Genomic DNA, 23,901 nt, shown 5'->3' on the forward strand with positions numbered 1-23,901 from the left:
TTTACAATGATGCTTCAATGTCTCTATCTTTTTCTAGAATGCCCCACGCTATAGTCCAATTGTTTTATAACGACAGCTCAATCATATTTAAAATAAGAAATAGTGTTACATGCCAGTAGTAAATGCTATGCCATATAAAATAATATTAATTACAGTTTTACAAATTATTGATCAATTAATTACAATAATAATTGTATATAATAAAGTAAATTCAATAGCTCCTGCTATATTAAAAATATGCAATAGTAGTGTGATATAAATTATGATATAGAATCAAATGTCATAAAACCGTATAGAAGGCTAAGGTTACTCTCGTAACACATATTTATGCATCTTTATATATGACATAAAATTTAACGTAACTATACTCCAGCCACATTCGATCTGGAATTTTAGTAAACAAACCATGTGTCATCATAATTAGGGTTGATACACTCTTAATAAAAAATAATAATTATTAAAATTACAACTATATTCATTATAACACAATTTCCTGTTTAAACACAAAAAATTTAATTTAATACAGAATCCAAAAAAATTATTTAGCCGGTCAATACATAATTTATATGAAAATTTGCTTAAAATAAAAGTTTAAAAATCTTTAATTACCACTATAATATTACTACAAAACTAACAACCCTATATTTTAATATTGACGTAAAGAAATCGCAGGTTTGTAACATTTGGAGTGTTTTTTAAGCAATTGGCAGATTTAGGAAGGTATATAATAGCGATACAGCATCTTCGTAATTGGTGGTGTATATTTTTAGTCGTATAATTTTAATTTTAAATAAAAATGTATACTTATCGCGCATTCCTAATAAAGTATAAAATATTAATGCTTAAAAAACATACTAATACACTAGCATACCAACAGACGCTGCTTTTTCCAGTATTAGAGCAATTGTAATCTCAAACCTCCCATTGATCCATTCAACTATACACAAAATTAATCTAAATGAGACCTGTCGTTTGGGAGGCGATAGATAAAGTTAATAAAGCGAATTATATAACTACGAGGTAATTTCTGGTATCATTTTAAAATCTACATTATTCCAGATGATCATAAGTATTATAATTATAAACAAGAATGCGCTTAGTCCTTTGTCTTAAATATTTTATTATTCATCATCAATTTTAATTTTTATTAATATCAAAAATAATTGTTTTACATATTTCTAAAAATGTTTTGAGCATCTGCCTGACGTTGGTTGCTAAGCAACGCTTTGTTATTAAACATTCTACATCGAATTTGGCTGGAGTATAGACTTTAGAATATCGTAGTTGCTTCATCGAATTGTAAAATAATCATGTAATACAGTAAAGAAAACTTACTTCTCATTTTAGATATCGTTAAACTTTTGTTTATATCAGAAAGACATCATAGGTATCCCTTCAGAAGCAACAATAGAATGAGAAAAACAAGGGACAAATCTAAAGTAATGAAGGGAATTAAAAAAATAATAATAGCACCGACCGACCGACCGCAGCAGTATACTGAAAATATTTAAACGATTCAAATTAATTTCAAATACGCCGCTCGAATATTAAAAGGGGTATATGAGTAGAGGTTACATTATTTTGTACACGTTTAGGATATATGTTAATTGACTTAGGAAACTGTGAAGACAATTAAAAGGAATTAAAAAAATACCTTTATTTTATATGATGACATATGTATACGTGTATATACATATGTATACTTGTCTCGCGATCATAGCCTCTGAGGCCTTCTTCATTCTGCTTCTTTATTCGTAACCTCTCTGGACCAGTTACTTTCTTTTGGGTACCCTTCATTTTACTATAAATATAATATAAAGAAAACTACTGATACAATTACTAAATGTTTATTTATAACTACAAAATAATTTTAATAGGACTTGGCTTCTATGAAATCTCAAAACTTTTTACGATGGAAAGACTGCATCGAGAGACTTGGCATTTTTTACATTTAATATTTTTGGTGGGATTATATTTTTCTACTTGGTGCGTGATATTGGTTTAAAAACTGATTACCTCCCGTTTGGAAGATTTTAAAAAATTAGGATGATTAAACAGCAATAGAGGATTATTTTATTCATTGTATAATGTATATTATAACGAATAGTCATCAAATATGTAGTATGTGCGACATATCAATTGATTCCGTAGTTTTAAGTATTTATATTTAGTTACAAGATAGGATATACCTATTAGAAGAAGAAAGATGTATTAGATCGCAAAAGAAAATATAATAATCAAAATAATATAAATAAATCAATTCCACGTTATTCAATCAATTCGAAGCACAACGATTTACAGATTTAATAAAAAATGAACAGTAACTTATTTTGTTAATAAATTTTGGTCACATTATATTTTCAAAGAGTTGGCATTTTTGTGTAACAAAGAAATTAAATCGCAGAATCAGCGTAGCCGCTACAATCCGCGACCCCTTGTAAAAATCGCCGAATACACCCTTTGCATCTAATTGACACTCCATCCTCTTATTTGAACGCACGTTTTCGCTTATCTGCCGATGACAGCGAAATGAACGTTTATTATGTTACATGGACCCATATTATTTAATTTTTGTATTACCATTGCTTGGTTTTATCCTATTTAATTTGGGTTTGTGCAGTGTGTTTTGATGTTTGGCAGGTTATTATGATATTTAATTTCGATTGGAATCCGCTCAAACTCCGTTTCTTTTTGTGTAAGGAAATAAAATTAACAAGTCAAATATATTTTGAGTTTTTGTACTTAATTAGTTTAGAAGTGTATTTTTAATTAGTGAGACAGAGAGAGAGAGAGAGATTACCAAATAATAAGTAATCAAATAGGCTGGGAAACATCAGCATAGGTAAGGTGTTAGAAGAAAAGGCATAAAAAAGGAATTATTTTAATTGTCTTTTAAGCATCGTTTTTCTTTTTTAACATTTTTTCGTTCCATTTCTCTACGAGGATTTTGAATTCTCTTCGCTCATTCAAACATTTTTTTTCTAATTGACCCCAGTGAGTTTTGTCATTGTACCACTTCAAGTATTTTTCGTAATTCTAAGGAAATATGTAAATAAAGTAAAGTAACAGTATGTAAATGTTTCATTGCTGGGTTACAGCTACTCCTTTTGGAGCTTTATCCGTTATGTGGCAGAATTTCATTTGATGCATGCGAGTGTTTTTACGCCGAACGCGACACAAATATAGTAGGTACATGTAGACAAATATACTCGTACCTACGACAAATGACTAATCTTCGGTTAAAATTAACGTTGCTCTAGCAAAAAGAGTTACTATATAACTTACCATGTTGCTTAGTTAACTTATTGTAGAAGTTCCATTTTGTTTTATAAGTAGTAAAAATGACATTAACATTTGTTAATTCTTATATAAAGCTTTAAACAAATAGAAAAGTAATTACAAGAAAATTATTAACTTAATGGAATATTTTTAACAACTTACAATTATATTATCATTTCCATCCTCCAAAAAGAAGTTATAAACATCTCGTGAGTTTAAACCGTAAGCCGCTATACTGAAAATAAAAGACAGTTGAAAGTTATAATTTTAATCTTCTAATATTATGTTACTTTTCTGTACGTATGTCACTAAATTCCTCGTAAATAGTTGCACTAAATTTAATATTTGGGTGGATGGTTCATTTGTATTGCAGGTGCCGTTGTGAACCGGTTTCAGAATTATTTTTTATCAACCGAAATTAAAATAAATAGAGTCCTTATGTCTCCAATACAAAGTCGGGATGGGTAGCTAGTTACATATAGATATTTTGTTACATTTTCTAAACAAAGCTATTTCAAAGCTAAATATAGTCTCGGGCCGTATATTACAACTTACTGTACGATTCTCTCAGCTGTCAGAAAATTGTCCAACTTTTTTACGATGTGCCCAAACGGGTATCCTCGAAGTACACGTGCCAAACTTTGAAAATCCAAATTATGTGGTACTGTACGGTTACTGTAAAATATATAAATAAACGAAATGAGATGATATGAAAAAACAAAGGTGATTGTTACATGTGATTGTAATGATATGCGTGTTGGTAGTTTTATATGATAATATTACCACTTGCTATCAGGTAAACTACTTGTTGGTTTTTCTGTAAATTTATTGCATGAAAAATGGTCTATATAAAATCTACCCAATTCTATAAATCAAATCAATTGAGCGTTTGAGCAAGACTGAGACTTCATCGCCTGTTATCGTCCTACATAGATCTTTTTATAAAATACTTACGTGAGTGCCCAGTTCCTGAGTATGAGATACACTGTCGAATAATTTGTTTCGGGCAAAGGTAAAACATAATTGAACGTTTTTATCATTTGCTTACTCTTTGTCATCCAAGGCTCTGTGCAACTTCCTGAAGAAATTTAAGATAAGCAAATTAAGGGATAAAATGTTGTGGTTACGAAGATTGAGGATTACAAAATTCGTTGATTTCTGAAAGTTTACAATTTCTCAGTAAATCTTCAATTATCTATTTCCAAGACAGTTACAGTCCATAAGTGCGAGTGTGGTTAGTAAATATCGGCGCTCTTTTTTATACCTCTTATTTCAATCACAGGACCAACAGCTTTGTGTGATGTCTGAGATATGCTAGTTTTAACCCTCTGGTGTTTATTTATTTAAGGATTACAATTCATGTTCCTCAATAGACACGATTGATTATTAAAGGAGAGAAATATGAACTTATCTGTGTTATCCGTCCAAAATAAATTGTCTGGACATACTTGAACTAAAAGGAAGCGAGATGGCCCAGTGGTTAGAATGCGTGCATCTTAACCTATAATTGCGGGTTCAAATCCAGGCATCTCGGCCTCGACGGTGAAGGAAAACTTCATGAGGAAAGCTGCATGTGTCAAATTTCATAGAAATTCTGTCACATGTGTATTCCACCAACCCGCATTGGAACAGTATGGTGAAATATGTTCCAAACCTTCTCCTCAAAGGGAGAGGAGAAGTTTAGCCCAGCAGTGGCAAATTTACAGGCTATTGTTTGTTGTTGTTGTTCTATACTTAAAATACACATTACACATTACAAGTATTTATAATAGCTATTATTTATTGTCAATTTTCTATTATAAATAGAATTTACCACTTAGACTTTATTTAGTATCAAATTGTGTTGATTATTTTAAATCTTTGATTTAATTTATGTTAATAATTAGCAATAATGTCAATAATATTAAAATTATATTGTTTCATAAATTGTATAATTGTATAAATGTTAATGGAAATGTTTTACCTATTATAGTGATGTTATCTTGTTTGTCGATCGCTTTAAATAATTTTCGAACGAAGAACTTTTTTATTAGACCGAAGTTTTTATATGCTTCCTCCTTCGGGACCTATGTTAAGAAATTAAATCATAGTAAAATGAATATAATCATTATGTAAACCTATACATACCCAATGCTTCGTTCACGACCTTCTTGTTAAGTGTTATTAATAAATACTTAATTAAAGTTACTCTTCATAAAATAAATGAGTAAAACGAAAACAATGTTACATTTGGAAACTCGATAATGAATAAAGGATACATAAAGTCTGTAAAATCTTTTAAATATAAAATATAAATATTTTTTTAGTGTCTGTATTATTTAACTAATTAAAGTATGTAGTATCTATTATTATAGAGGTTTCAGGCAGTGACTCTTCTCTAATAAATCTGTGCCTTTACCTATCTAGACCTCTAGAGTTATACACATCGATCATTTTTCTGGCAGGTACAATTAATCGTCTCTATTTAATTTTATCCACATTCTTAAAGGTGTATGAAATCCTGTTGGATTGGGGATGCAGAGAATCGGGAGCTTTGGCATGCTTTGGAGTATGGTGGATTGTAATTGTCTGATGACTGACTGATTTATACTTATTTTTGTTTAATTAGTTTTAAAAAATACTGATTAGTAAAACATACTCGTTCAGGACAATACCTTTGTATAAAAAAGGCGTTCAACATATCTTATGTGTATGATTGAAGGTTGGGTGATCTTTGCACACGATACTACAGAACTAATTAACTCCTTTAAATACTCTGAGTTTGTATTTTCGACTTCAATTTTAAATGGGTCTAGCTCGTATAGAGCAGCGTCTGTAATAAAAAAAAAATCTATAAAGGAAATTTCTTTATTTAAGAGAAAAAGTATTAAAATAAATATTATATTATAATGTGAAACATCGATATCAAACTTCTGTTGTATAAACTTCTAGTTTCGGTACCTACTATAAATATTTTTAGTAGACATTTTAATAACATATTTTGTTCTGAATTTACACTGTTAAATACATATTTGAAGACTTTGTTTACTTGTTTTGTTGACGCTGATGATCTAACCAGTTCAATACATTTTTTTTAATGTTTATTCATGTGATAGATTATAATATTGTAACATTAGGCTATGACCGAGGGGCGAAATTGTGTTTGTAATTTATCGTGCAAAACCGCGGGAAAGGGCTAGTTGTTAATGAATATACATAACCATTTACAGTAGCCATAATATGCACCAAAGTTGTCTTCCCACTTTCCCGAGGCCCTACCAACAATATTCTTCTAAAGCCGTGGATCACTTCTCGGCATCTGTCCCACCATACTGCTCGTATTTCTCCACCAAAGGGTGCAGTGGATCTAAAAAATAGGGGGATTTTTGACCGATGCGTTCCAAATCCAGGAACTTTATGTTTACAATTTATCTCGTGCTCGAAATAAAACATCGTGAGCAAATCTGCCTCATGTGTGTCCATTAAATCGCAATGGAATAAGCTCGAAAATTTATTTACAAGAAAGGAGGAGGCATTAGCCAAATAGTAGGACTTACAGTCTATTCTATACGCTTCGAAAAATAAAGTACACTTACAGTAGTTCACATCTTAAATCAGCACCAGCATAGTTTACATCACCAATGAAATTTTCAAAATTCATTTTTGGATATTCTTTTAAATAACCTTTTTTAGCGAGATCCTAAAAGAATATTATATCGTATTTATGTAGAAAAAGTTACTTATTTTATTTAATAAATAATTTATAACTGTTAATATGTCTTGCAGATCATCTCTGATTATCCCTTTAATTTTTCTTTCTTTCTTTTTTCGTTTTGTTTTTTCTTTTTTCGGATTTGGCATTTCTTCTTCGTTTCTTTCATATTCCAATTTTAAAGACTTTCTTAATAACTTTAGTTCTTCCCTGCACAATAAATATTTAAATTTATCCAAATTGCTTTTATACTTTTTGCTTTAGTTTTATTTATTAATATATAAACATATTTATTTCAAGAAAACTCACATCATGTCAGTAATAATGGAGTTACAAATTTTCAATTTAGTTTCCATACACAAATGTTCCTCATCAATATTCTGGATAAACTTCTCTTTAGCTTCGATCGCTTCTCCGTCGTCAATATTAGACCAATGATCATAATAATTTTGGATTGCCTGCATAATAATAAATATCTTATTTAAGAGTTCTGTCCCGAGTGCGACACCTTGATGGACTGTGCCGCGTGGAAGCTCACGCGCCATTCCTTGGCGGCAATTAAATTATCAGCGGAGACCTTTCACTACTTAACTTGTCTTTATCACTGTTGGCTACGAGAGTTGGATTTTAGACGGAGATGGTCTTTCTCCGAAAAAGCTCCGAGAAAGAAAAGCAACATCGAGGAAATCCGGAGAGGAAGCATTGGTGCTGTGTGCTCATTTTGCCCGGGAACGTCTCTAGCTACATGGGTGAGCTAAACGATCCTGCGACACGATACAGACATAGATAGGATACTACTGGTTTTTCAGTGTGTATTTAGATGCATTCAGCACTATCCTAAACTTACTTATTTAAAATTAGTTTTTCCAAATATAGTAGATACGTTTTAATAAAATTTGATATATTATTAGGTGATATATCTTTAGCTAATTTTTAAAAGTAAAATAAGCTGCAAAATTAACGTACCGTAAGTATGTTATTAGTTTTTTTTGACATGGGATAATGGTATCCTGGATGTAATGTTGGATTTTTCATCATCTTCTTAAGCAAGGCTGCTTCTGATTTCTTTTTTTTCAATTCTTCTCTTTTTAACATCATCTCTTCTTCTTTACCTGCTTCTTTTTCCCATTTTAACTAATAATGTAAATTAAGACTCTTTCATAAGAAAATATTAATAAAAACTAGTTATGTTTTTTATTTAATATAATCTGTATTCATATTTAATAAATAGTTTTACCTGTAATGTCGTCTTGTTTTTATTAGCTTTTTTTGTTTCTAAATATTCTTTATAATCGTCTAGCCATTCTAGAGGTGATGGCATTTCTTCTTTGAATATCAGAATAGGTCCGCCTTGATTCTCTTTAGGAATATCATTAAAAAAATTGGCTTCTTTGTACCTATTAAATTGATATTCTTTAAAAAAATATTTAATGATTTTTTTTTTTTAAAATATATCTAGTTTATTTTGATATGTGGTCCATTTTTTAAAGACGTTGTTTGAAATATTATTTCTTACTGAATTGGGCTTAATTTGATTGGCTTCACATTTTAATATAGGTACGTGCTGATAAAAAAATTATATATCATATAGTTAGTGGTGGTAGACTTGACTATTCAGCTAAAAAATTATTATTCTACCGCTATAGATAATATTTGAGTTTTAAGAGTAATTAACCTTTGTAAAATACCTGTAAGTTAAGGTTTCCAGTTCAATCAACATGTGGTTTTTAAAAAAATATTGTAATTATACATGCATATTACTACATAAAAGTTTATACCATTTTTGAAACCAATCCCTGATATAATCTCGAAAATCCTCAGCTATAGCACCTCCGCTCTTTTTCAAATAGTTCTGTTTATATTCAGAGCAATTGATTTCTCTCTGTTGTACGCATTTTTCATATAATTTATAGTATTCTGGGTCCACCTGAATATAATACTAGATAGTAATAAATATTGGACAACATCACATACATTACTCTGATCCCAATGTAAGTAGCTAAAGCACTAGTATAATGGAAAATCAGAAGTACCTAACGACGGTACCACAATATATACCACCTGAATATATTTTTAAGTGAGTATATATTACCTTTATGTAGTTAGTAGACATATTGAAATTTACCTGCTTATCTAACTCAGATTGTTCAGTATTCAATTTGTCGCAGAATTTTATATGCAATAGTTCATCGCGTTTACATTCTCTTATCTTCTTTCTTTTAAGTACAAAATAGTATCTGTAATTTAATTTAAATTATAAAATCATATGTTGATTTATTAAGAAAATTACCGCATTACCTTAGAACCCTTTGTATCATCTTTGCACTTCTCTCTCTTAAATCAAATGGTGCTTGAGGTTTCAAGATGCCTTTCAGCTCCTTCTCCCATAATTCTCTCTTCTGTTTTTGTTGCGTATTTATTCGTACCACTTGTCTTAATTATGTACAAAAGATTATCAGTAACTTTACCTATGTTAAATGAGTTCAATGATACAATAATAACTTTCTACTCAAAGGTAGAGTCAGTCAGTCAGTCAGTCCTTTGGTCAGCAGTAAGGTATTAACATGTTGTTAATATTTAACTATATTATACTTTTTAGTACTATATTAAGGCTTTTATAATTTTTAAAAGTAACATAACAACCTTGTTCTTTCATGAGTTTGTATGAGAGCTATTATTTCTCTTCTTTTTAATGTTTCTGCTGATAACTTTTCTTCAACTTCATATACTTTAGTGACATTAATTCCTTTATGTTCATTTGCATTAATTGTCTCATTTTCATCCCACCAATTAACATTCTCTGATAAGCAATCTCGAGGGTTTTGTTCATTTTCTGAATTATCTGAAAAGTCATACGATTATGCAAAAATATATATACATATGTCTGATAATTAGCTGTGTTGTGCTTAAAAGAATAATGTCTTAAAATTTACTGATTGCTACTGAATGGTGTTGAAGATTGAAGGGGTTTTAATAAAGGACTAAGTCTTTGTGTAATTCTATACCATATAGATATATTCTATATCATATATGATAAGAACTTAGTATATAATGTTTTATCTAGGCACGAGAATAATTTAATAATAATTTAATTTGATTATTAAAATGTATTTTAATATTTTTGATTTGTTTCTTTAAATTACCATGACTTTCTGTTTCTGCTCTTTTTAATTCTTCGACTCTTCGAAAAGCTGCCTCTATCGCCAATTTAATAACTTCAGGTCTTTCGTATTTTGAAGGAATATTGAAAAACTCAGCATCAAAAGGCGTTAACTTTCTTTCAATCAATCCATTAGTTAAAAATTGGAACTGAGTGCCTTCAAGTTTCGTCAATTGATGTTTGAGTTCAAGAATTCTGTTAAATTAAAATTAAATGTTATTTAAACGTTACGATTTTTTGTTCAAATCATCACGACTAGGACTCTCTGTGGTTGGAACAGATTTAAAGAAACAATTATTTTTGAAAAAGTATGTTAAGTACATTAATAAGTTTTGATAAATATTCAGGTCTAGCGTTACCCTGAATCAGTAGTTACCGTGTGCTTGCTTTTAAGTTTTAGTTGTCTTTAATAAACAACAAAATATTTGCAAATATTTAACCTAGTCACAATTTTCTCCACCACATCGGCAATAAACTCTGTCTTTTGAACCTGCAAATTATGTTGCAAGCAGTCCAATGCGTCATTGTAGCATAATATGTAACTTCCAAGCATTCCAGCCAACCGTTGGATAGCGTCACAGATTTGTTTGTCGTGAATTTTTGTTTCCTGAAAATAAAATTAAAATGTACCTACAAGGCATAAGGTAATTAAAAGGTAACATGTTTTGGTAGTTTTAAAAATGCTTTAAATTATGTGTTTATTTTAACAAAACAATCATACCAGCATATGAAATTATTTATAGTAGAAAAGTCCCGCAGAAATGGTTGAAAATGCATACCTGGTATTCAAGATCAAGTTCAACAATCTTGGTCAAATTTACTAGAGTACATTTCCATTTCTTGAAATAATAATCACACGGCATTTTAAATTTTCAATTAAAAATATAAATAAACCTTAATAGTGAAAGCATCTGCATATATTGATCCAGATGGTTACGATATAGCTTACCGACCAATGGGCATGATTTCGCCTACGAAATAATAAAAATTATATATGATGTTGAAGATTGTAACCCCCAGTTTCCGTTTGCATACGGTAAATAGAACGTTTTTGGGTAATGGTATACGCATATATAATAAGATACCGGAAAATATAATCAATTTACCATTTTCAAAATTTAAAAATATTATTAAGACTAAATTAATAAATAAATCATACTATTCATTAAAAGAGTACTTTTTAGAAAGAAACGCCTGGAGTTAGGCTCGGGTTCCATGATAGGACGCTAATTACTGTCAATAACAGCATTGTAAATGTGTTTATTTGAAAAGAGCAACTATGCGAGTTTCTTGCCGTTTCTTTTCGCTAGAAGCTGCTTTCCGAAACGGTGGTAGTATTTGATTATTGACGATTCAAAAACGCTTCATTGTGAAGTTTACTTGAATAAAATTGATTTGATTTGATTTGATTGAATCAGTTTCAATAGGAAATTTTGTCTATCTACTAAGGCAGGAGATTTAGTACCGCTATAAACACTAAGTCTTTTTTAATTTCTATATCATGTAGTTTTAATATAAGTGTTTTTCTTTACAAATTACTGTTACAATCTTACTTGTGATCGTTGTCTTTTAAATTTGTTTTCTCTTTATTGTTTTAATCTTAAAATCATGTTATTGTTAAATCATCGTTAAAAAGATTTTTTTTTGTAGTTCTTAATTATAGATTAGATATACTTATCGTTCAGTAACTTTAGAGGATATATAATATCATTATAAATATAATCATTATAATAATCTTCTTATCAAAATAATTTATCGCATTCAATGTAACAGCTTGTGTACCCGCAGTACCATAACTATAAAAGTTGAATCAAAACCTCGCCCGCCCTATAATTTTCAGGAGGTGTTTTATCTGGCACCAAAGTTTCCTGCCGCGAATGTCAGCCATCTTGTCGGCGGAAGTAGTAAAGTCTTCCGCCCTGCGAATGACACCCGCGTCGTCGTTTACATATCTTTTATCACCACTCAAGCGATGTTAGCGCTTTTGTTTGCCTGTCGTAAAAGTGTATTGCCTTAGATATTTTCTCGTTTGAAAGTAATGTTTCGCGATGATTAATATAGATTGTTTTTTTTAGAGGTGTATTACTTTAAAGTAAATTAACCGTAGAAACATATTTTTGATATCTAAGAGATTAGCTTTTATTAGGTTTTTTTTTTAAATTTATGTTTCACATCACTCTTCGTAGTACACAGGCTATATTTCGGTTAAGGTTTCGATTATTGCCGTCCAATGCTCAATTGCTCTTGGTTTATCTGCGTAGATATACGACAATACAGCAAATAATGCATTGAGGTCAAATGTCATAAACAAAGTGACCAGTTAATTCCAATAGCTAAGAAATTTGGCATATAAATAATTAGTGATTACTGAAGGCAAATGATACGAAAATCAAGTGCAAAGATGGTGAGTGTCTATACTATAGAGAATTGAATATAGAGCGAGTTGCTAGTATATAATAACAATACATATATGTTTATATTTTTTTTAAACTTAAGACGCGTCATCGTCTTTTCAATTTTCCCTAAAGGTAACCGACACTGTAATGGAATTTTTACATTGATCTCCGTAAGAGACTATAAAAATTCGATACGCCTCCGGGAATCGAAAAAGAAATACTTTTTTATCAAGAACGTAGCATAAAGGTTCAATATAACAGTATACAGAGAGAACTACGAATCATCATTTCACGAGCTACTGTGGACTTTGAACGTTCAATAAATTCATCTATATGGAATGTAAACATTTTCGAGTAACATTCCAATCAATATTCACTATTATTCTTTTTTTTTTTAATTCATTGTTTCTACATAAAGGTTATGGAGTTAAAAGTAATGCTTGATTGGAATTGATGTTTTAATTTTTATACAATAATGCGTGTTTAAAAACATAACTATTAGATTGCTTTTAAGATATACGAATATAATGCGTTTTATAAACTTTGTATCCTTTATTTTTTAAATGTGAAATCCATTATATAATTTGTGTATGTCTCGATTAGTTTGTATTTTTTTTATGTTGGTCCGGAAAATTCTTCTTTTTTATTTCGGAGCGACAATTTTCGTTTCTAACTTATTACTAGCAGTGCCCGCGACCTTGTACGCGTTTGAATTTAACAAAAAAAATATACATTGTAGCCTCAGTTACTATTATATCAGTTATCTGCCAGTGAAAGTTCCTTCAAAATAGGTCCAGCCGTTCCAGAGATTAACCGGAACAAATAGACAGACAGACAGACGGACAAAAATAGCAAAAAATATTATTTTGGTACATGTACTGTGTAAAAATACCTAATTATGTATTGAGTAAAAAAGGGCTATTTTAATATTACAAACAGACACTCCATTTTTATTATATGTATAGATTAGTGATGTGCCGGATCGTATAAAATGTAGATCCGCGGATACGGATCTGAATACGGATATTTGTTGTCAAGATCCGCGGATACGAATACGGATACGGATCTTAACTTTTTTACACAATCAGTGTTAAATCAATTACTGTTAGAAAAGAACATTGCACGAGCCTCGAAGAGTCTTTTGCTAATATGTTAGATAGTGATGATGACGACGAGCAATCTGAAAATCATATATCAGATACGAAAGCTAATTTGCTCATCGAATATATGTCAGAAAAGAGATTACCAAGAGATCAAGACCAACTAAAGTATTGGGAAATTAACACTAAAAAGTTTGGAGGTCTTAGTCACATTGCTCGTACATATTTATCATCACCTGCAACAAGTATTCCAAGTGAGCAATTTTTCAGTGCAGCAGGAATTGTTTATAATCCTCATCGTAACAGACTTTTGGGGGACAAAGCTGCCAAATTACTCTTTTTGATATATAATATACCATTACTTAATTTCAATTACGACTATTAATTTTTTAAAGTTTCATTAATTGTCATTGTGATTTTAATCTAACATTAACACTGTATGTGTCACGCAGTACTAGTTTTGTTGATTAAAAATTATTTAATTCGAATTTAAAATATTACGAAGATCTAAGTTTTTTTTATTGTTAATTAAAAGTGATCTCATAACTTTTTATACTACTGATCTCATTAAAAAGCTAGTTTATTTAGAACCTTGAAGTTATATACTATTGGTATGATAACTAATGATAAATGATAAATATGATAACTACGCCAAAGATTGCAACATAAAGGAGTCAAATATTTGATTTTAAGAAATAAAAAAATATCCGTATTGAATTTAATAGTTTTTTATTTCTACCTAATAATGGCCTATTAAAGGCGAAGGCACTAGCGACGCCACTTGCTGGAAATTGTTAGCTAATAAACCGAATCTTTTTTAAGTAATTGTGGACCGTCACAATCTCGGCAACTGGCGTCGCTAGTACGCCTTACCCTTCGCCTCAAGGAATATATTATCTATAAATTTAAAATTAATAAGGTAAATAGATCCGCCAGATAGATCCGCCAAAAAGTAACGGATTCGGATACGGATACGGATCTTTCTTCTGCCTCGAATATCCGCGGATACGGATACGGATACGGATATCCGGCACATCACTAGTATAGATATATTAGTAGTAATTCTCACTAACTAGAAATATGTATTGCAGTCGAGATGGCCCAGTGGTTAGAACGCGTGCATCTTAACCGATGATTGCGGGTTTAAACCCAGGCAAGCACCACTATATATGTGCTTAATTTGTGTTTATGATTCATCTCGTGCTCGGCGGTGAAAGAAAACATCGAAAGGAAACCTGCATGTGTCTAATTTCATCGAAATTCTGCCACATATGCATTCCAATATGTTCCAAGCCCTCTCCTTAATGGAAGAGGATGCTTTATCCCAGCAGTGGGAAATTTACAGGCTGTTACTTTACTTTTTTACTTTTTACTATAGATATATTTATTGCCTATTATATAATTACAATAAAAAAAACAGTTCGTATGGAAAATATGTGAGGATTGTTATGGCTTCCATTTTTTATTTATAATTATTAAAAATATTCTCAGAAAAAAACGGCTTGAGTTTTTTAAATTTTATATTATGATATTCGGTACAATCATAATGCACAGATGTGTTTTGATAGTTGAGCATTATATTGAACATTTACGATGGATACCTAAATATCGTCATTATCACAGTACGATCGCAGAACTATGACGCAGTTTCTTAAAATATAACACTGAAATTTAGTTTATAGTGTGTCAAAATATCGAACTCCAAAAATCTAAGTTTTACTAAAACTTGCCGCAAGAATCTTTGGACCACTTTTCTATAGAATTGTAATTTCAAAATTGGCTTTTGTCGTCGATTTGAAAAATTCACTCTGCATATACATAAAGTATATTTAGTGTCGCTTAACTTCAAACTTGATAACATTTGAAGCTGCTTTGCAACGTGAATTTATTTAGCGGTGTTCAGTTGCAGCCGCTGGGACGATATAATGCGATATACCCAAAAATATAGAGTAAGGGTGATGTTGACGGGCGTTTTGGGAATATGTATACGTCGCGTCAGTTTCTCATATCTAGCTGTGTATTATAAGATGAGAAGTTCGATAGTTGAAAATGTATTCGGAAAGAACAAACTCGAAATTCACCGCAGAACATGGTCGTGAAGTGTCAGTACACATTATGTTAAAAAACTAATACTTACTTTCACATATTTTTATTATTATTAGAAGCATCAGCGTTAATCGGCATTCAATATTTCACGAGTGAGATATTAATTGAGTTATCAATAGCTCTGCTACTAATGTTGAAAGAAATTATGTAAACATATATGACTGTAGAAAATGAGTTTGTAATTCAAGCTAGTAGTGGTGTTTTATAATTATATATATTATTGTTTAGTAATATATTACTAGTTAGTAGTACACACATTAAATTTCTTCGTAAAGTAATCTGATACAACTTGCGCTACAATATTCTCCGTGCTCAAATATATAACCCATTGTCATGGTGATCAGTCAAATGTGTCGAAGTCTATCTATAAAAAGTATGTGTAAAATGAACTGTACAATAATGCCATCCAATTATAGAATAAGAATGAATGTCCAGGGAAACTAAGTTTTATTGAACAATTTTACTAATTCTAACCATATTCGATTTAAGAAAGTGTTTATAAATAGAAATTATGACTTGATTAATTTGATTTAGTATCTTATTTCCTGATCAGCGTTGAAGCAAAATATCGATATGAAAACTGCAACGTCATAACTCTAGAAATTGGCCAGATGGCTGCTACAACGCAAACTTCAGCAGGGGTACTGGTATGCACTGTCAAAACATTGCGCATAAATAAAATCTATCAAAACAGTAAATGAAACGCGTCATGGCATGAAACATATTCGTATTGTTTTGGTCTACATTTTCCCGGTCTACATTTTTGCTTAATACCACTTTGGGAAGTATTCTCTCGTATATTCTACTAATAATAAAGTATCTGACAAGATTTCAATTTTACGTCCCAAAATAATAATCTCCTAATCCTCTCCCGATAAAATTGAAATTTATTCGGAGATGTTGATTACTTTAACTGACTCTGAAAATCTGCGTTCAGAGACATTGTATGAGTTACTGAAGTTTGGTGGCTTTGGTCAAGCTCTCCTGGGTAGGAATCACCCACTCATATTAACATATTAGTTTCTATGGCTGGCGCATAAAAATGGTAATTACTAACACAGCACAGAAAGTTCCAATGTATGTGCTTTCAGTAACTAGTTACCACGTTGTTCATATACATATTTGTCGTCCTATTTTAAATACTTATATGAAAAATACGAATGAATCTTTCTTGATGACAGAACTTTGGATATTCATTTGGATTAATTGTAATCATAGTTTTCGTTGCTCGTTTTTCATTGCTCTATTGAGTATATAAGTATAGGAAACTATTTAGAGACGAATAATCCTATAAAATATGATGGAAGTCAGTTATTCCGTATATCTCATAGACCTTATCGCCTCGCCAATTTAAACCTTTACTAGCAACCAAACCAAATATAAATTCAAGTGCATTTTCCGTTTCTTCTTTCAAATAGTTTAATAGAAGGCATTTCCTTAACGATCGATGATAGATAAGAAAATTCAAGTGATCATTTTTGTAATTTCAGTAGTTCGGGATGGCCAAAATAATATTATCGTTTTACAATGATGCTTCAATCTCTCTATCTTTTGTTAGAATGCCACGCTATCGTCCAACTGTTTTATGTTTGTCATAGCACCGTATAAAAGGCTAAGGTTACTCTTGTAATATATTTTATACTATAGATACGTTTTGCAAGTATTAAACATTGTTCAGACACTATACTTGTAAGTAAAGTTTGCCGATATTTATAGGATTATGTATTTATAACTTTTTGACTTATTTAGTCTAAAATTTATTTGTGTAATAATAAAAAAATAATTAAATAGGTTTATTATTTAATTTCGGCGAAATATACATAATTACATAAAGGCAACGTAATTGTAATAAACAAAGCGAGGACACGACATTTCAAATTAACTTTCCTCGTAAATTGAGCACGCAAACAAGTTTCAAATTGGCCCGCAGAGGCGTCGCTTTCGCTAAATACCTATAAAAATGTCTGCCCTCTGTGAAATATTGTGACTAATAATATGGTGCGAGTTATAAATTACCGCGACTTTAGCTTAAGTCTCAAATGGGTTAAAAGTATTAGGCAAGATCAGTGTCTTTTGTAATGGATATTACAAGCTAGTGCAATATTAATTTAATCGTTTACTATCAATATATCTAACCAATGTCATTTTTTTCATTTCTATTTGACGTCATTTATCAACATGCATATTAATTTTATGAGTTTTAGAGATCCATTTTCTCTATGAGGCGAAATCATTTAACAACCAAGACGACAGCAGCCTGTAAATTTCCCACAGCTGGGCTAAGGTGCTCCCTTTGAGGAGAAGGTTTCGAACATACGATGTTACAATACGGTTGGAGGAATATACATGTGGCAGAATTTCTATAAAATTAGACACACGTAGTTTTCCCCGCGATGTTATCTTTCACCGCCGAGCACAAGATGCATTATAAACATAAATTAACCACACGAGTAGTCAGTGGTGCTTACATAGGTGTGCAGGGTCGTATTTAGGGGAGGGCAACCGGGGCAACTGCCCTGGGGCAAATGTGGAGGCCCACATTAGTGGGCGCCACATTTTTCAGCAAGTTAACAAATACCGAGATATAGTCAAATTATAATAATGTTATTATTTAATATTTTAAAAGCTAACGATACAAGTAAATAAATCATAGCTTAGTGATTGAAATGAAAAAGTAATTAATTCATTATATTATTAGGTTGTTCACGCTTCTGTTTGTCTAGGGCCCCCACTGCTTTTTGGCCCGGGGGCCTCCAGACCTTCAAAATCCGACTCTGTAGGTACTAGGTGTGAACCCGCAATCATCGGTTAAGATACACGCGTACTAACCACTGAGGCATCTCGTCTCGTCAATGATTCAATGAGTGGTTATTGTGACTTATCTGTTTCGTAAAAATAAATCTTATTGGATTCTTATTCCTTACACCACACAGCAAAGTCTATATAAATTGTAGCACTTACCGCGTCGAAACAGCACATTTCGGCTGATACGACGACGTCGAGTGCCTCACCGCCGCTGAAATATCGTCGCTATCTACTGAGAACTTGGAACACTACTCATTTTTGTTCAACTTATGCATATTTTATTGGCATAGCGTGGTTATGCCAATAAAACATATTTATTATATGTTTTTCGTTCAATGTTAAATGTAGATATTAAAATGTATTCAAGATTTTTTGTGTTGCAACATTTTCAATTCAGTATTTCAATTTTTATTAAAATCGGTACACTTGCGTTTTGCCAGTAATTCTGATATTAAATAGAAATTTTTGCAAATATGTATACTAGCTTTCACAGTTTCAGCTCAATCATTTCTTTAATTTTTATTTCTTATACATATGTATGTTAGACAGACACTTGATGGTAAGTGGTCATCACTGCTCACATGACAGTACTACATTAAACATTGGATAAAAATTTGGCAATACTAAATACTGCTGTGAATTGATGTATTTGTATTATATATGTAGTTCACTATTATTCGTTACGATTCTTAATTTATTGTCCTATTTTAATACAATCTACTCCAGCCATAATCCATAAGGCCATAGATTATACTGCAAGTTGCATTACATATTACGTTTTAAAATTAAAAAGCATATGCTTACTAATAATTTAGCATATAACAATGGCTACCCGTCATCAGAACGACTACATTAGCAGCGCTGTAAATCTTGTTCTCTTAATCGCCCTACAATCGTATATTTCTTGATTAAGAGCTCGTAAAAATGTCGTCTCGCTCTGATATACGAGCGGCGAGTGGGAGAGGAGATTAGCCCGCGGTTTGTACAGCTTGATGAATGTTGATGAATTTCGTTTAATATCTTGGAAACGTGGAAATGGGTGTAGTTCTACGATTATCTTAATAGTCTTGCTTTTGATGGCTTGTCAGCTGCCACGGTGAAGGTACACCGATTACCGTCCCAGTGCCGTTAATGTATTGAAATTAATAATCTTGATAGTTAATTAAAATGTTCTGTTGAATTGCTATAAATAAATAACTATAATTCATAGTCCCACGGTTATAAACATATTGTACGCTTAAGTACGAATAGTAGGTATATCAAATTATTACATGTTAAAATAAGGAATCAAGAAATATATTTAAAAGTGTAATGTGGTACTTAAAAATAGTAAAGTAAAGTAACGGTCAATAAATGTCCCACTGTTGGGTCACGGCCTTTAAGGATAAAGCTTGAAGCGTATTCCATCACCTAGCACAAATGTAAGTTTGTAGATAAATATGTGGCAGAATTTACTTGAAATTAGCTTGATATGGCAAATTAAGCAAATGGAAATTCAGTAGTGGTTGCCTTTTTAAACCCGTAACAATTGGTTGCGCTGTTTACGTACAAACTACTGAGCCATCTTGACATTTAATAAAAAGTAGAATTTCTACCATACTTACATTCGAAAGAGCAAAACATTCCTTTTTCGAAATCGGTTAAAAATGTCACGAGCACAGATTAAATACGGCACAAACAATAAAACAACGTACGGTAATAAAAATAAATATTCGTTAACATTACAAAATAAATATGTAGTAAAGTTTAACCTGCGACTGACACGGCAATTTAAGCTTGAAAAGAATCGCTGCCATAAATTTAGGGTAGCGCGTTGTCTGAACTTGCGGAGGTAATATGTTGTAGCATAGTTCTTAATACAACACGATACTTGTGTGCACTCCAAAAAAAAATCTGAGAAAAAATATTATAAAAACTATTCGCAAAATTACATTTAAATATAAGTGTAATAAAAATTGTTTTCAACTGTTACTTATATAAAATAGGTAAACGTAGCACTTTTATGCTAAAGTTTCCTTAAAAGAGAAGATTTAGGGTTAATTATACTACGCTGTTTAAATTAGGGGTGTATGTTGCTGAATTTTATTCGACGATATTTTCTTTCACCTCCGAAAAGACTTATTAATAATACTTGTTCCTAAATCCTAGCGTTCGTTTTCTTTTTTTTTATTAAATCTAGGCGTCACTCGCGGCTTCACGTTTTAGTGTCAACAGAGATCACGCTTCAAAAAAAAAGAATATGTTCGTTCTGTAGTTCAAGCTTGATGCATACCATTCATCAAAATCGTTTGGTTTGACTGTGAAAGATCAACAAAAGTCGACAAGAAGAAGACAGACAGTATGTGTCATATTAATATAAATGTATTACATTTTCATTTACCCAGTTAACATTTAAACTGTCCAATCCTAAATCTAATGCCCTTCAGGGACAAAGCATTTGATCGTGTTACTTCACCCTTGAAGGATGGCGCTCCGGTCGACCTCCCGTGCCCGTCTTCGCGATTTACGACTTCCCTGGAAAAAATGTGAGCTCCACGGAGATTTCTACGACCGACATATTTTACTCGGAGGAAATGACGTAAGCGTCGACTTTCGAATTTACGAGAATGTAACTGAAACGATTTAGTTCCCCTCCGTTTTCAGTGGACGGGTGTAAAGTGTATGTACATAAGATATTAAGCTGTTCTGAAATTCAGTGACTGTTAGACGTGTCGAACCTTTGAATATAGAGGTTTTATTTATGATAAACATTTACGTTATTGTGTAATAAATATACTAAGTTCTTTGTTCGAAGTTTTTTTTATTTAAGGCTGCCATTTATTACATTTATTATACATAAACACACAATATAATTAAATAAATGCAAATAATTTAGACAGTATTCCATACCAACATAATTATGTGTTAATTTGTTATATATATTGATTTAAGATATCAAGAATACTAATGATACAAAAAATAATTTACGTAAATGGAAAATGTAAGATACTTAAATAATAATTATTTATCAAGCAACTAAACAAGCAACGGCAGTTTCAGAACATGTTTAACGTTTCAAAAACTCCAACGAAAAGTTCCAACGTCGATGTCGCCTCGGTCAAATAAAAGATCCACACACGACCACCCAATTTGCTCGGTACATTCGGAAATGTTTTAAAACTTATTCAGTGTGGCAAAATGTAATGGCCGAAGTAAAATAAAGCTGTCCGGAGACGGCATTGCAGCGAGAGCGGAGCCGCGGGCGTGTTTTATGAAGGAAGTTGTACATCACGCGATAAATCTCTCGGACGGAGCTACCGAGCTCCGCGGTACAGGAACCGTCGTAACCGATTCACTGCCACTTGCCCGTATAATGTAACGATTTTATTGCTAACTGAAAATAATCTCAATGAAATCCCAGATTAAAGTTTGACATTAAATTCGAATGAAAAAAAAAAAACGATAAGAAATCAAAACAGACTATAATCCTACGGATGATGTAATCTTTCCTTTTTTGAAGAGGTGTGTTGAAAATCTACATATATGTATGTATATACTTTAAATGGTGGTATGGTTTCGTGAAATCCCGTCTGGGTGGGTACCACCAGCTCAACATACATTCTATTACCAAGCCGAACAACAGTATACTACCAGTATTGCAGTTTGGTTTAGTTTATGGTTTTCAGCTTAACATAACTCCTGACATGTTTTTAAATGGTGACAATAAATTATCATCAAGTATCTCAACTGGCCGATATCATGAAAAAAATTATAAAAATGAAAAATAAACTTTTTTGTGCCTTATGTAGTGTAAAATATAATAGAGCTGCTAGAAAACCGTATGTTTTTTTTCGTCCTAGTATATTATAGCAACAATAACTATATGTTAAACACCATCTGTAAAAACTATAATCTTTTTACGCCCATTGCTACATTTTCCTTTAATGAAAAATCGTAATCGCCTCCACATAAAATAAATCCTTAATACAAGCGCAGCTCTTGTGCCGTGTAGCATCCCGCCGGGTGATATATTGCGGGGCGCGCCACAAAGAATCACAAGCTGACAAATTCATTCCCCGCTTGACACCTCAGCGCCCCCGAGTTGGGGGTCGGGGCGCTAATCTGTTACATACTTTTATACTGACTGACACGAATTCTTGTCGCGGACCCATATTATATTTATCGTTTATTTTATAAATATCATATGAATCGCAATACGTTTCCGAATGTTGTGACATTCATGATTCAGTCATGATGTCATGGACAGTCAAGCGTTAAACACATTTACGAGTATATCTTTATAGCGACTATAAAGTTGATTACTATCTTCAGGATCTCGTTCATGTTGGATATATTTTGTTTATAATATTATCAGCTTATTTTTGTTTAGTTACAACGCATCGTTTCCGCTTTTAGGGACAGTGCGTGATTTTCAGTAGCCTGTAATTCATTAAATCTGACTGATGACAAAGTCTTCATTTTTAAATATAAATATATGATTCTTTAATTGTTATTTCGTATAAGACGTGTGTGTGTTTAAGAAGTTGACTTTTTTGTAAATATTTTTGGGAAACGTGATTCAAATTCAAATCGCAATTTCGATCCTCTAGAAAGAAAATCAATCAGTGGAGGCAAAAATCATCAATATCACTAATCACTAAATAATTATACTGAAATCTCTGATACAATATACTTTATGACTGAAGCATTGAAATTGTAACTTAAAAATAGAAAATATTTTTTCAGGTGGCATTTACTTTTCGTAATTTTATTAAATTTACACAATCGACTTGAAAATTACAGGATATCGAATTGATAAAATTATTGAATACTCGCTTCTCTGAATGTCATATGAAAATGACTGAATTTGGAATTTGAAGTGGAAAAACTTTTAATTTTTTTTTTTCCTTTGGAAAAATATTATTTGTATCCATAGCACTGCTGTACTATAATTATATAAGAAAGTTCCGGTGCAAGAAATCCAAGTAGTGATGATATGGTATAAGGTAAAATAAGTATAGTACGACACAAAATATAGATGTAGCATCGGAATATCCAATAAAACCGATTACTGCCGATTTATACAGCCAATAGAAATAGCTCCCTATCGCGCCATTCGACAATATTCGTCGCTATAGATCCTCCCTCGCGTCAATTCAACCCGAGAAAGTAAATACTTGTAAATCGTCAAATTGACGAATATATCATATTGTGATGTGTAAAGATCATATTCATATAAGAAATAAATATTGGTAATTTGGGATAGCGTACTTAATTCGGATTTGATCGGTTTTACGAATATTGCCGATGCTACATCTAAGTTGTGTTGTACTAAACGCCGAAACAAAACGTCATAGAACACAACTGCTACTATAATATTATTCA

At 31.5% G+C, this 23,901-nt stretch overlaps 1 protein-coding gene across 1 annotated transcript; it reads right to left on the reverse strand.

The window, feature by feature from the left end:
* Positions 1-2,508: 2,508 nt before the first annotated feature.
* LOC124532432 (IQ and AAA domain-containing protein 1-like) lies at positions 2,509-10,993 on the reverse strand. Its single transcript, XM_047107336.1, has 20 exons — positions 10,910-10,993; positions 10,571-10,737; positions 10,114-10,325; positions 9,614-9,812; positions 9,269-9,403; positions 9,096-9,207; positions 8,749-8,897; positions 8,208-8,367; positions 7,937-8,104; positions 7,280-7,428; positions 7,027-7,180; positions 6,855-6,958; positions 6,480-6,625; positions 5,934-6,091; positions 5,243-5,345; positions 4,234-4,357; positions 3,835-3,954; positions 3,442-3,514; positions 2,918-3,036; positions 2,509-2,512 (listed from the first exon to the last, which is right to left on the reverse strand). The coding sequence occupies exons 1-20, from the start codon at positions 10,991-10,993 to the stop codon at positions 2,509-2,511; spliced, it is 2,640 nt and encodes an 879-aa protein (XP_046963292.1).
* Between the last annotated feature and the right edge of the window lie 12,908 nt (positions 10,994-23,901).

Source organism: Vanessa cardui, chromosome 9 (assembly GCF_905220365.1).
Source record: "Vanessa cardui chromosome 9, ilVanCard2.1, whole genome shotgun sequence".
In the NCBI taxonomy this organism is placed as follows: Eukaryota; Metazoa; Arthropoda; class Insecta; order Lepidoptera; family Nymphalidae; genus Vanessa; species Vanessa cardui.

Bases quoted from the DNA above. Each gene is read 5' to 3' on its own strand.
- LOC124532432 (XM_047107336.1), bottom strand. From the start codon at position 10,993: ATGCCGTGTGATTATTATTTCAAGAAATGGAAATGTACTCTAGTAAAT. The intron at 6,959-7,026 runs GTTATAAATTAT...ATATTCTTTTAG, and splicing joins ATCTGCAAGACATATTAACA to GATCTCGCTAAAAAAGGTTA. The intron at 3,955-4,233 runs GTAAGTATTTTA...TATATTTTACAG, and splicing joins CTCAGGAACTGGGCACTCAC to TAACCGTACAGTACCACATA.